A 15,314-nucleotide genomic window follows, 5' to 3' on the forward strand; every position below is an offset into this window, starting at 1 on the left:
TGAATTGCTTTTAGTGTGTGGTGAATGGCTCCTGCAGAAGAGGTTACTAGCCTGCAGATAAAACCTTAGTGAGTACATCATCAAAAACGTTATACTTTACTATCCAAAACTATAACAAAACATAACTGAGAAATGTAATAGGAGACAATACAGGGTACATTTTCAGAATGCAAATGACAGACTGTGCAGCTTTGCGAAGGATGATAGGTAAGGTTTGCCATTTACATTAGTAAGTAACTGATCTATTTAGAAAGACCTTAGGACATATCATAAAGACCTGTGCCAAATTTCTCCCAGTGATAAACATCAAACACTGGCATCAGGCTCACCGTTCAATACAAAAAAAACATGCTACTAAATCCAACTCTAAATGAATGTGGCTACACGCATTAAAATGTGCTGTACATTCATCACAGATGAAATCAGTAAGGCAAAGATAGGGCAGAAAACCTGTCTGCTTAATTGTTTAACACCTTATGGACCCAGCCATTTTTCACCTTCAGGACCCGGCCATTTTTTGCAAATCTTACATGTCACTTCAGAAGGTAATAACTTTGGAACACTTTTACTTATCCAAGCCATTCTGAGAATGTTTTGTCGTGACGCATTGTACTTCACAATAGTGGCAAATTTGAGTCTATACTTTTCACCTTTATTCTTACGGAAAAAAAATCCAAAATTTACAGAAAATTTCCAAATTTTAAATATTTTTATTTCTCTGCTTTTAAGACCGAATGTGATACCTCATGAAATAGTTATTACTTAACATTTACCATATGTCTACTTTATGCTGGCATCATTTGATAAAATACCATATTTTTTTTTTAGAACTTTAGAAGGTATAGAATTTTACAACCAATTTTAAAAATGTTCAAGAAAATTTCCAAAACACACTTTAAGGACCAATTCAGTTTTAAAGTGGGGCTTATGTAGTATAAACCACCCAATAATGACTCCATTTTTAGAAACAACACCCCTCAAGTTAGTCAAAACTAATTTTACAAACTGTGCAAACTCTTTAGGTATTACATAAGAATTAAAGGAAATTAAAAGGTAAAGTTTTGAAATGTAACTTTTTTTGGGCAAATTTTCCATTGGAATCCATTTTCATGTAACACAACAAAGGTTAACATTAAACAAACATCAATATTTAACAGTAAAACAAACATCAATATTTATTACACTGATTATGCCATTTACAGAAACACCCTATATGTGCTCATAAACTGCTGAATGGGCGTGTAGTAAGGATCAAAAGGGAAGGAGCACTATATTTTGGAGGGCAGATTTCTCTGGATTCAATTGCCAGCGCCATGTCATATTTGAAGACTCCCTGTGGCACGCTCAAAGAATAAAACCCTCAAAAGTGACCTCAATTTGGAAACTACACCCCCAAGGAATATTTCAAGGGGTGCATTGAGTACTTTGGCCCAACAGGCCAAATTAGAAACACATGGCTGTGAATATTAAAAAAATTACATTTTCACCAGTAAATGTCACTTTCTCCCCAACTTTTTCAGTTTCACAAGGGGTAAAGGAAAAAAATGAAACCAACAATTTTCTCCAGGGCATCACCCCATATCTGCTCGTAAACCGCTGAATGGGTGTGCAGCAGTAATCATAAGGGAAAGATCCCATTTTAAAAAAAAAACTAAAAAAAACTTTGAGGTATTCATCTAGGAGTATAATGATAATTTTGAAGATATATTTTTTGGTATCATATGGAAGCACAAAAAGCCTTGTAGTTTTTTGGGCCTAGTTAGCCATGCTGTGTGAACTCTGCACCACGATGAAGATCCATTGACTTCAATGGGTCCACAAAACGCAAGATATGGCAAAAGATAGGGCATGTCCTATCATTTGCGAGTGGAGGCATGGACTCGGAAGCTTCTTTGTCTTTCCGCACGCTTCTGAGTATGTGTCTTTGCAGCCGATGCCCGTGCTTTCTGAACAATTGGTTTGTAGTCCGCAGCACTGGCATGGCGGCACCGTGGCCTTATATTAATTCCCAGCAGTTTTTGGTCTGTATTCATCTAGGGGTATAATGAAATCTTTTGTTATATTTGAGGTATAATTCCAATTTCTAAATGGGGATTGTTACAATAGAGATTTGTGCCTACTTGTCTACATGGAAATGATAGAGGTTAAAAAAATAAAAATAAAAAAGTCAAATTATGCAATTAATGCTTTAACCCCTTAAAGATCAAGCTAGATTTACCTTCAGGACCAGGCCATTTTTTAGCAAATCTGACATGTGGTAATAAGTTTAACTTTAAAACGCCTTTACATATCCAGGCCATTCGGAGACTGTTTTCTCGTCACATATTGTACTTCATGACAGTGGTGAAATGGAGTCAAAAAATTAAATTTTTATTTATAAAAATATAAAATTTACAAAAAATTAGCAAATTTCTCTACTTTTATAATAGACAGTAATACCTCCAAAAATAGTTATAGGCATTGTTAAAAAAATAATAATCATGTGTAATACAGCTGTATTACTTAAAACTAAATTCCGTAGCAGAGAGGAGGGAGGCCGGCGCGTCACTCACTACGTCATGCACCTGCCCTGCGCACTTTATGAATGAAGCAGGCGGCGCGGTACATAGTGAGTGACGCGTCGCCCGCCCGTCCTCCTGGCCTGCCTCCTACGGAATTTAGTTGTAATACAGCTGGATTACACATGATTATTATATTTTAACAATGCCTACAGGTTAGATAAGATTATACAACAGTGAGTGGGGCCGGTGCAATGGAATACTGGGACTGCACCGATCCCCACTGTCATTCCTAATCCAGATGCCGATCCCCAGCCCCTGTATTGGGGGTCATTCACACTGCAGGGACACTGTTAGGGGGGGGGGGGGGGAGTGGTCCTGTGGATGGCACATAGCATAAGATACTATATATGTGTCATCCACAGATGCCCCCCCCCATCACAGTGCCATCCACAGATCCCCCTCCATAACAGTGCCATCCACAAATCCCCCCCAATACAGTGCCATCCACAGATCCCCTACATAACAGTGCCATCCACAGATCCCCTCTGTAACAGTGCCGTCCACAGATCCCCTCCGTAACAGTGCCGTCCACAGATCCCCTCCGTAACAGTGTCATCCACAGATCCCCCATAATAGTGTCATCCACAGACCACCATTAGTTCAAAACCCACCAAAAGCACACATTTTGGTTTAATTTTTTATTTTCTTATTTTCCTCCTCAAAAACCTCGGTGCGTCTTATGGGCCAATCTCCTCAGCACTGAAGAGGGAGATTGAGTGCACTGAGGGGGAATGTCAGGCTACAGCTTAACTCTCCTCAGCACTGGAGAAGGTACCGCTGACTGTTTATAACAGAAAGTTATGACAAAACTGAGGATATTTGAGTTGAAATAGGCGCCTTCAGCTCTGATTGGTAAGTACTACCCCAATGACAGAGACAATCATCTCTCTATGTATGTGTGTTTACTCACGGTCACAGTTTAACTGCAGGATGAGAATGCTCGTCCTGGTGCACAAAGTACCGGCAACTCAGGATGAGCATTCTCGTCCAAGGTCCTGAACAAGTTAAGAACGTGATTTTATTTAGGCTTATATTATGCAGTCTGATGATATGGGGGTTCCCCTATTACAAAGACTCCTCCTTAACTTTTCCCAGTAGTGTAGATGACTACTGCACATGCGCTGACAACACCCTTACGCCCGAACAAAGACAAGTGTCATCATGTCAACAGTGCATGTGTAGTCATCTGCGCTGCTGGAGAAGAAGAGAACAATTCACTATGCATGCATGAGATTACAGGATCAGGCAATGTCGAGAGTGGCAAGAGATGCAGGAAGAAGGATCTATGGTGACCTGCAGGAATTTGGCCTGCCCCTTGGTGTATCGAAGACCTAATTTACATATCACTAAAAAGTTATATATCTAGGGTATGAAGCAACAGAGAGTTATAATTAAGGTATCATTTTACTCATCAGAATTAAACCTACTAGGAATTATTGCCAAGCTTAATAGGGTTGATCCTGATGAAAGATAATAGTATTACTGGTAGTCTGGCACACTAATATCTGGTAAGCAAGCAGAGGACAGACCAGTAGTGTTTGCGTGAATAGCAATTAATTTATTTTATACCTAAGATTAAAAATACAAGTAGTAGAAAATATATAAAAAAATTATAATAAGTATCAAAAAATCTAAAAATGGTGAGGAGGTGGAAAAATAAAAAGTAAACATTTATAAAAAGAGTAGTAGAATAGTATAATAATTCTTTACAAATAGTCAGTAGATATGTATACTCAATAGTAATATATAGTTAATGAAGCCGCAGTGGTGTTGCCAAAACTGCTAATGATAGTCAATAGTAATAATAAATAAATAAATAAATAAATAAATAAATTGTACTTTTGGCCCAAAAAATGGTTGAGATCCCAATGAGTTAATGTAGTTTAGAAGATTTGGCCCAAAATATGGTTAAATTGCCAATGATTACAGAAGATTAACAGAGAAACAAAGGAAACAAGAAGAAAATATCTGTTTATGGATTAACCACTGAGGCGATCAGGGTGTACTTATGTAGAATGTTTTTTCGCTAGTATGTTTTGACTTTAGAATATTAAAACTTACCCTTCACCACCAACTCTTGTTATTTTTAATCGAAAGTCCACTGAATTCATGTTAGGTGGCTTCCATTTCAAAATGTCATCACAACGACCACCTTTGTATTTCTAGAACCAGAAGAAAAAGAGTACTATTAAAAGATGGTATTTCAATGGAAAAGAACCTTGAACTGATAGCGATTTATGTGTAGAACTATGGCAACAGTAGCACTGAAAGCATCCACTGGCACAGTGCAAGAGCATGGACAAGAATGAACGACATTCGCTTTAGAGCACTTGCAAAATTACAGTGCAGATAGAGAAAACATTTTTACAACATTCAGAAAGAAGCACGAAAATACTGCAATTAAAGTGAAAATTAACATCAGTACGATCATTTGTATATCTGGTTCTACATCAAACTACATGCAATTGAAAAACGAGTTTATTTGGTGGATGAAAGCATACAAAAGCGATGAGACACAAAGAAACCACTTCCATAGTAGATTAAACAAACTATGTTCTACAGCTGTAATATGGGGTGGTTGTGCTCTTTCAGTGTGTATGGTCATTAAAGAGGTTGTCAGACATCCAAACAAATTTAGAGGCCGAACGGTCTGGGTTCCAATACCTAAAAAAAAGGTACTCCCCTTTTCACAGTGTCCTCATTCCAACAGCTTAGCACCCTTTTCCACCTGGAAGTGATGACGTGTCGTACATATGTACATGGCCGCTGCCAGCCAATCGATGGCCTCAAGCGGTGATGTGTGCAAGAATGGCATGTGACTACTCTGGCAAATACACTAAATGAATGAGGTTCCTAACATGAAGGTATGATGAATGATATAAATTGTATTTATGTTTACAGTCAGGTCCATAAATATTGGGACATCGACACAAATCTAACATTTTTGGCTCTATACACCACCACAATGGATTTGAAATTAAACAAACAAGATGTGCTTTAACTGCAGACTGTCAGCTTTAATGTGAGGGTATTTACATCCAAATCAGGTGAACGGTGTAGGAATTATAACAGTTTGCATATGTGACTCACACTTGTTAAGGGACCAAAAGTAATGGGACAATTGGCTTCTCAGCTGTTCCATGGCCAGGTGTGCGTCATTCCCTCATTATCCTAATTACAATGAGCAGATAAAAGGTCTAGAGTTCAAGTGTGCTATTTGCATTTGGAATCTGTTGCTGTCAACTCTCAAGATGAGATCCAAAGAGCTGTCAATATCAGTGAAGCAAGCCATCAGAGAGATAGCAAAAACATTAGGCGTGGCCAAAACAACTAAAAAGAAGGAACGCACCGGTGAGCTCTGCAACACCAAAAGGTGCGGAAGACCACAGAAAACAACTGTGGTGGATGACCGAAGAATTCTATCCCTGGTGAAGAAAACACCCTTCACAACAGTTCGCCAGATCAAGAACACGCTCCAGGAGGTAGGTGTATGTGTGTCAAAGTCAACAATCCAGAGAAGACTTCACCAGAGTGAATACAGAGGGTTCACCACAAGATGTAAACCATTGATGAGCCTCAAAACCAGGAAGGCCAGATTAGAGTTTGCCAAACGACATCTAAAAAAGCTTTCACAGTTCTGTAACAACATCCTATGGACAGATGAGACCAAGATCAACTTGTACCAGAGTGATGAGAAGAGTATGGAGAAGGAAAGGAACTGCTCATGCTCCTAAGCATACCACCTCATCAGTGAAGCATGGTGGTGGTAGTGTCATGGCGTGGGCATGTATGACTGGCTGCCAATGGAACTGGTTCTCTTGTATTTATTGATGTGACTGCTGACAAAAGCAGCAGGATGAATTCTGAAGTGTTTCAGGCAATATTATCTGCTCATATTCAGCCAAATGCTTCAGAACTCGTTGGATGGTGCTTCACAGTGCAGCTGGACAATGACCCAAAGCATACCGCAAAAGCAACCAAAGATTTTTTTAAGGGAAAGAAGTGGAATGTTATGCAATGGCCAAGTCAATCACCTGACCTGAATCCGATTGAGCATGCATTTCACTTGCTGAAGACAAAACGGAAGAGAAAATGCCCCAAGAACAAGCAGGAACTGAAGACAGTTGCAGTAGAGGCCTGGCAGAGCATCACCAGGGATGAAACACAGCGTCTGGTGATGTCTATGCGTTCCAGAATCCAGGATGTAATTGACTGCAAGGGATTTGCAACCAAGTATTAGAAAAAGTGAAAGTTTGAGTTATGATTAATATTCTGTCTCATTACTTTTGGTCCCTTAACAAGTGGTAGGCACATATGCAAACTGTTGTAATTCCTACACCGTTCACCTGATTTGGATGTAAATACCCTCAAATTAAAGCTGCCAGTCTGCAGTTAAAGCACATCTTGTTCGTTTCATTTCAAATCCATTGTGGTGGTGTATAGAGCCAAAAATCATAGAATTGTGTCGATGTCCCAATATTTATGGACCTGACTGTATATCAGATATTTGCCATCCATGCACTACACCGATCGCTCTTTTTTCTTTATGGTGAATAGATGTTTCCATGGCTGGTGCCCTCTTAAAGACTACAACCAAAACAGTGTTTCCGAAAAGAAACCATACTTCTACCTGTGCTCATGACAAATAATGAAACAATACTTAGCAGACAAATTATGTCCAGGGCCATATTAACTCTTTAGATAGCCAACCTTATTAGTAAGGTAATGCCTCTTAACCCCTTAGTGACCATCCATATGCCCTTTTACGGCGGTCAGTAAGGGGCCTTAGGCTGGGCCGCCGCTTTTTTTTTTTTGGACTGAAAAATTAAAAAGTTAGAGGTCTTAGGAAGTGGCGATGCAAAAAGATTTTCTTCCTTTTAAGAAAGGGGTTTTATTGCAAAAAAGTTGTAAAACATAAAAAAACTATATGTATTTGGTAGCGCTGTAACCATAATGACCCAGAGAATCAAGATATTATGTTATTCATACCAAAAATTAACGCCGTCAAATTTATGTTAAAAAAAGTGGTAGTGTTGCCGTTTTTGCCATCTCCCTCCCAGAAAGGGTTTATAAAAGTTAATCAGAAAGTTATGTGTACCCCAAAATGGCACCAGTAAAAACTACAACTTGTCCCAGCCCTCAAACAGCTATAGATACAGAAAAATTATAGCTCTTGGAAGGCAACGATGGGGGAAAAAAAAAAAAAAAAAAAAAAAAAATGCGCTTGGTCAGTGACGCCCATAACAGGCTAGTCACTAAGAGGGTTAAACCACAGTATGTCTAGTAGAAATGGATGAGGGCGTTCAGAGTATGTCACACCTAGGCACTCTCATTAACAGAAAGGAATTTTCTTGTTTGCAATATGTACAAGAATAGGACACGTACTGTGAAATGAGCAACGGCCACATGGATCTTTGAAAAATCTGTATGTGTGCATTAGGGCTCTAGTAAACAAATATTTTAGTAATCAAGTAATCTAATAAAATAACGTATTGCTTTATAAAAACAATATTTGTATTTCTTACAGTGATATTGCAAATAATTGCACACACAAGGCTTCTTTCACAGCTGCAATATGCATTGTCAGAAGAACAGCCAGAATTTACCATATCTGGTATATCTGGATACTGCCGGCTGCTGCAGCGATTGACTGTAATGGGATCCGGTCTTGTTACAGCATTCAAACTGGGTTTTGGCCAGACCAAAAAAAAAAAAGCTTTGGACGATACCCAGCATGTATGCTGAAACATGGCCAGATGGCCTTGGACCACATTATGGTCAATGAGAGCATATAGCTGGTTGTATCCGGCTATACCCAATATGGTATACTCCTGCAAGCTGTTCTTCTGACAGAATGTGTATCTAAGGTTATGTTGTGAACTCCGTCAGTCTGTTACGGTGGAGGAATAGAATGCCGGAGTTCACTGGCTGCCCATTGTCTGTAATGGGGATCCGGACAAAAAATGCTGCAAGGTGACATAGCATTTTTTGGCCGGACTCCGGCCAGTCGCCAGATGATCCCTGCACTGTGAACCTGGCCTAAGCTAAGAAACCTAAATGAGATGAAAATTCAAATAAAAATGCTAAATTACAAAAAAAAATACAAGTAAACAAAGTAGTAAGACATAAACATTGCGTTACCCTTTATGTTGTTCAACTTTAAAGACTTTCAGGCAACTTTAGTTCTGACTGTCTTGCACATACTGTTTTCTTCTAAGATTTTCTGGCATTTTTAGAAGGCAAAAACAAAAACTATGGGGGAGAATAGATTTAACAAAAGTGGTTTAACCCTTTAAGGACCCTGCCATATTTCACCCTAAGGACCTGGCCAATTTTTGCAAATCTGACCAGTGTCAATTTATGTGGTGATAACTTTTAAATGCTTTTACTTATCCAGGCCATTCTGAGATAGTTTTCTCGTCACATATTGTACTTTATGACACTGGTAAAATTAAGTAAAAAAAAATAATAATTAGCAAATTTCCAAATTTCAATTTCTCTACTTTTATAATAGATAGTAATACCTTCAAAAATAGTTATTACTTTACATTACGTTATGTCTACTACATGTTTGGATCAGTTTGTGAATGCCATTTTTTGTGGACAAGGCTTAGAAGTTTAGAAGCAAATCTTGACATTTCTCAGAAAATTTTCAAAACCCACTTTTTAAAGGACCAGTTCAGGTCTGAAGTCACTTTGTGAGGCTTACATAATAGAAACTGTCAGGAATAAGGACAGCCTTATTCCTAGTTATGTTTGCTGTGATATTATATGGTTTATGGGTATATGTCGTAGTGCAACAAAGTCCAGTGTGATTCACATTCATATACAGTATGTATTTCTATTGCCAAGCCAGCAGCCATTGATGAATTGGTTGAAGGCTGCATCTAGTGCTGAGATGTCTGCCTCATACCTGTGGAAACAGCAAACTGCTCTACTGGGGGTTAGTTAGCACATAGATGCTAACAAGGATGGGCTTGTTTGCTTGTCACACTTGGGACAGGGGAAAAGCAGCCTCTCCGGTGCCTTGTCTCAGCATGGGGGATTCCTAACCAGAGAGTGAACAATAATTAGTAATCCCTCATAAGTTGTTCAGGAGGGATCGGATGTCCCCAAAATCTAGCTCATCACCTCTGGTATGATGGGGGCATCACATGGACACCAGACAGGGCATACCTTTATCTTCTTAAAATAAGGATCTTATCTTCCGAGCGTCCTGGACGTGTCTCGTTTGAACGATGAGATATGAATTATGAAGAAGGTCTGGGATCTGTATCTTAACCAGGGCAACTGGGAGAATATCTTTTTGATATTTTCTTACCTCTTCACTAGTTGGCCAGGGGGCCGGCTGCATGGGTAATGAAGTCCGGCCAGAAGGGCTGAGTCAGAGGTGGGAGGGAAAATCCCCCTCAGACCTGCCCCGGAGGAAAGGCATAAACGTGAAAGCCCTGGATATTTGTGTGTCACAAAGTGGGAGATCTAATCGAATTAGTTTATGCACCATTATTCTGCCCAAATCTCCTGGGAGGAAAGGACTTTTACCACGCAACTGCTAAGTATCAGAACGTTCCATGTTTTCTCCTTTTTATTTTACCATTGTTTGCCATTTATGTATGTCTCTTGTTAACATTTTTTGTAACCAAGTACTGTCTATTTTTAATACAGTAAACCTAAGTTTGATGTTTTTTCTTGTAACCTTAAGAACCTGTTAGCTCCATGAAGACTGTGTGTGCAGTCTGAGGCTGTATGTTGTTTTTCCGTGCAGCTTACTACCGTCGTGGGTGTCTGCTTATGAGTGGAACACTCAGGCGTGTCCTGTCATAACTGACGGGTGGTGGCAGTGGAAGTTTTGTGTTAGTGCGTGGGTGTGCTCGCAGGCTTCAGGTGGCAATTTATGCTCGCGTTACGGCTCGGCGCAACAGTGTGTGAGGACGTGAGGTGAATCAGCCTGAAGGCCTTGGGCAACCCTTGTCACATGATGCGGTGGGCTGGTCTGGTCCCCAGTATGTGACAGAAACCACCAAAAAATGACCCCATTTTTGAAACTACACCCCTCAGGTTATACAAAACAGATTTTACAAACTTTATTAACCCTTTAGGTGTTCCACAAGAATTAATGGAAAATAGATGACATTTCAGAATTTCATTTTTTTGGCAGATTTTCCATTTTAATCAATTTTTTCTAGTTACAAAGCAAGGCAGGGGCGTACACAAAAATCATTGGACCCCATAGCAAGATTCAGAATTGGGCCCCCTAACTCCGCCCATTACCCACCCGTGGCTCCTCTCCTGTCACACCCATTTGCTAATAAGTAAAGAAACACAATCTATAAATAACCTTTTGAAATGGTTACGGCTAAAATAATTTTGCATTCCTCCGCCTTCACTCAAAGGTGCCGCGATCAGCATTGATCGTGGCACCTGGGGGGTTAAATGATGGGGGTGGTGCACTGTCCAGAGACATTACATCCTATGTGACTGATAGCGGCTCCTCTTATAACGCTCCAGCGCCTATTATAACCTCCAGAGACATTACATACTATATGACTGATATCAGCCGCTCCTCTTATAAGGCTCCAGTGCTGATATAACCTCAAGACATTACATCCTATGTGACTGATATCAGCCGCTCCTCTTATAAGGCTCCAGTGCCGATATAACCTCAAGACATTACATCCTATATGACTGATATCAGCCGCTCCTCTTATAAGGCTCCAGTGCTGATATAACCTCAAGACATTACATCCTATGTGACTGATATCAGCCGCTCCTCTTATAAGGCTCCAGTGCCGATATAACCTCAAGACATTACATCCTATATGACTGATATCAGCCGCTCCTCTTATAAGGCTCCAGTGCTGATATAACCTCAAGACATTACATCCTATGTGACTGATATCAGCCGCTCCTCTTATAAGGCTCCAGTGCCGATATAACCTCAAGACATTACATCCTATGTGACTGATATCAGCTGCTCCTCTTAGCCTCCAGAGACATTTCCATCCTATGTGACGGATATCAGCCGCTTCTCTTATAACGCTCTAGTGCTGATATAACCTCCAGAGACATTACATACTATGTGACTGATATCAGCCGCTTCTCTTATAACGCACCAGTGATGATATAGCCTCCAGAGACATTTACATCCTATATGACTGATATCAGCCGCTTCTCTTGTAAGGCTCCAGTGCTGATATAACCTCAAGACATTACATCCTATGTGACTGATATCAGCCGCTCCTCTTATAAGGCTCCAGTGCCGATATAACCTCAAGACATTACATCCTATGTGACTGATATCAGCTGCTCCTCTTAGCCTCCAGAGACATTTCCATCCTATGTGACGGATATCAGCCGCTTCTCTTATAACGCTCTAGTGCTGATATAACCTCCAGAGACATTACATACTATGTGACTGATATCAGCCGCTTCTCTTATAACGCACCAGTGATGATATAGCCTCCAGAGACATTTACATCCTATATGACTGATATCAGCCGCTTCTCTTGTAAGGCTCCAGTGCTGATATAACCTCAAGACATTACATCCTATGTGACTGATATCAGCCGCTCCTCTTATAAGGCTCCAGTGCCGATATAACCTCAAGACATTACATCCTATGTGACTGATATCAGCTGCTCCTCTTAGCCTCCAGAGACATTTCCATCCTATGTGACGGATATCAGCCGCTTCTCTTATAACGCTCTAGTGCTGATATAACCTCCAGAGACATTACATACTATGTGACTGATATCAGCCGCTTCTCTTATAACGCACCAGTGATGATATAGCCTCCAGAGACATTTACATCCTATATGACTGATATCAGCCGCTTCTCTTGTAAGGCTCCAGTGCTGATATAACCTCAAGACATTACATCCTATGTGACTGATATCAGCCGCTCCTCTTATAAGGCTCCAGTGCCGATATAACCTCAAGACATTACATCCTATGTGACTGATATCAGCTGCTCCTCTTAGCCTCCAGAGACATTTCCATCCTATGTGACGGATATCAGCCGCTTCTCTTATAACGCTCTAGTGCTGATATAACCTCCAGAGACATTACATACTATGTGACTGATATCAGCCGCTTCTCTTATAACGCACCAGTGATGATATAGCCTCCAGAGACATTTACATCCTATATGACTGATATCAGCCGCTTCTCTTGTAAGGCTCCAGTGCTGATATAACCTCAAGACATTACATCCTATGTGACTGATATCAGCCGCTCCTCTTATAAGGCTCCAGTGCCGATATAACCTCAAGACATTACATCCTATGTGACTGATATCAGCTGCTCCTCTTAGCCTCCAGAGACATTTCCATCCTATGTGACGGATATCAGCCGCTTCTCTTATAACGCTCTAGTGCTGATATAACCTCCAGAGACATTTACATCCTATGTGACTGATATCAGCCGCTTCTCTTATAACGCTCCAGTACTGATATAGCATCCAGAGACATTATATCCTATGTGACTGATATCAGCCGCTCCTCTTATAATGCTCCAGTGCTGATATAGCCTCCAGAGACATTACATCATATGTGACTGATATCAGCTGCTCCACTTATAACGCTCTAGCGCTGATATAACCTCCAGAGACATTACATCCTATGTGACTGATATCAGCTGCTCCACTTATAACGCTCTAGCGCCGATATAACCTCCAGAGACATTACATCATACATAGGGGGATGAAGCTGGGAAAATTGGAAATGCCACTGATGGGGGGTGTCACTGGGAGACAAAACTTCTTGTTCTGCATGAAGTATAGGTGAGATAGTCAGTGGGCAGAGGTCTGTGAGGGGCTGGAACAACAGGGGGACACAAGATGTGCAGAGGCAGCAGTTTCAGAACTCTAACTTCCCTCCCACAGTAACTTACCCCATTGCTGCTGTGTAGGAGGACCAGTGAGGGACTGAACTTTATACTGGAGGCACAGTGACACAGGTCAGAGAGAGCAGGGCCTCCATTATCTCCTGCTGCTGCCTCGGCTCCTCTGGCTCCACCCCCTCCCCACACATGATGGAATATCACACTGCAGAGAGGGGGGGGGCTGTCTGCTCATGTCGGGTCGGTGAAGTTTACTTTGGAGAAAGGAACAAGCCCTGCAAGGTACTGTGCTGTCCCTTTCACCAAAGTAAAACTAAATGCAGTCCAGCAGCAGAGAAGAAAGGGTGGTGGTAAGCTGGGAGCCGGCCCTTGCTTCCATGCACTCCGGGCCCCCCCTCCTACAGGCCCCATAGCAGCTGCGTGGTCTGCCTATATTGGCAGTACGCCACTGAAGCAAGGGTGAACAGCTAAACAAAACTCAATATTTATGGCCTTGATTCTGTAGTTTACAGAAACACCCTATATGTGGTTATAAACTGCTGTATGGGCACACGACATTGCGCAGAAGGAAAGAAACTCCATATGGTTTTTGGAATGCAGATTTCAGTGGGATAATTTCACTTTTTTGGCAGATTTAATCATTTTTTTCTAGTTACAAAGCAAGGGTTAACAGCAAAAAAACACTCAATATTTATTGCCCTAAATTCTGTAGTTTACAGAAACACCCCTATATGTGGTCTTAAACTGCTGTAGGGGCACAAGGCATTATGCAGAAAGGAACGCCATATGTTTTTTGTAAGGCAGATTTTGATGGACTGGTTTTTTGACACCATGTCCCATTTGAAGGCCCCCTGATGCACCCCCTAGAGTAGAAACTCCAAAAAGTGACCCCATTTTGGAAACTATGGGATAAGGTGGCAGTTTTCTTGGTACTATTTTAGGGTACATATGATTTTTGGTTGCTCTATATTACACTTTTTGTGAGGCAAGGTAACAAAAAATAGCTGTTTTGGCACAGTTTTTATTTTTTATTTACAATATTTATCTGACAGGTTAGATCATGTGGTATTTTTATAGAGCAGGTTGGTACGGATGCGACATTACCAAATATGACAACTTTTTTTGGTTGCTTGTTTCAGTTTTACATAAAGCATTTTTTAGTGTCTCCATATTCTGAAAGCCGGTGCTTTATTTTTATTTTTTGGGTGACTGTCTTGTGTAGGAGCTCATTTTTGGGGGGATGAGATGACGGTTTGATTGGTAATATTATAGGGTGCATATGACTTTTTGATCGCTTGCGATTACACTTTTTGTGATGTAATGTGACAAAAAATTTTTTACGGTGTTCACTTGAGGGGTTAGGTCATGTGATATTTTTATAGAGCAGGTTATTACAGACACAGCGATACATAAATTTAAAAAAAGTTGACATTTTAGGTAAGTTTTACACAATTATATAATTTTGGGAAAAAATAAAATAAAATCATGTTTTAGTGTCTCCATAGTCTGAGAGCCTTAGTTTCAGCTTTTGGGCGATTGTCTTAGGTAGGGTATCATTTTTGATAGTTAGATTAGTACTATTTTGGGGGGGATATATCTCTTTTTGATCGCTTGTTTTTTTAAACACAGTTTTAATTTAAATTTTTGACAGCATTCACCTGAGGTGTTAGTTCATGTGATATTTTTTATAGAGCCGGTCGTTACGGACGTGGCAATACCTAATATGTATATATTTTTTTATTTATTTAAGTTTTACACAATATTATTATTTTTGAAAAAAATTAAATAAAATCATGTTTTAGTGTCTCCATATTCTGAGAGCCATATTTTTTTTTTGTTTTTGGGCGATCATCATTTTTGCGGGATGAGATGACGGTTTGATTGGCACTATTTTGGGGTGCATATGACTTGATC

At 40.2% G+C, this 15,314-nt stretch overlaps 1 protein-coding gene across 1 annotated transcript in view; it reads right to left on the reverse strand.

The window, feature by feature from the left end:
- RNGTT (RNA guanylyltransferase and 5'-phosphatase) overlaps nucleotides 1-15,314 on the reverse strand; it is a 392,929-nt gene that overhangs the window by 114,876 nt on the left and 262,739 nt on the right. The window contains exon 13 of the mRNA XM_044290779.1: nucleotides 4,623-4,723. Coding sequence (XP_044146714.1) covers nucleotides 4,623-4,723 — 101 coding nt within the window. The remainder of the gene's footprint in view (nucleotides 1-4,622; nucleotides 4,724-15,314) is intronic.

This window comes from Bufo gargarizans, chromosome 4 (assembly GCF_014858855.1).
Source record: "Bufo gargarizans isolate SCDJY-AF-19 chromosome 4, ASM1485885v1, whole genome shotgun sequence".
NCBI lineage: Eukaryota > Metazoa > Chordata > Amphibia > Anura > Bufonidae > Bufo > Bufo gargarizans.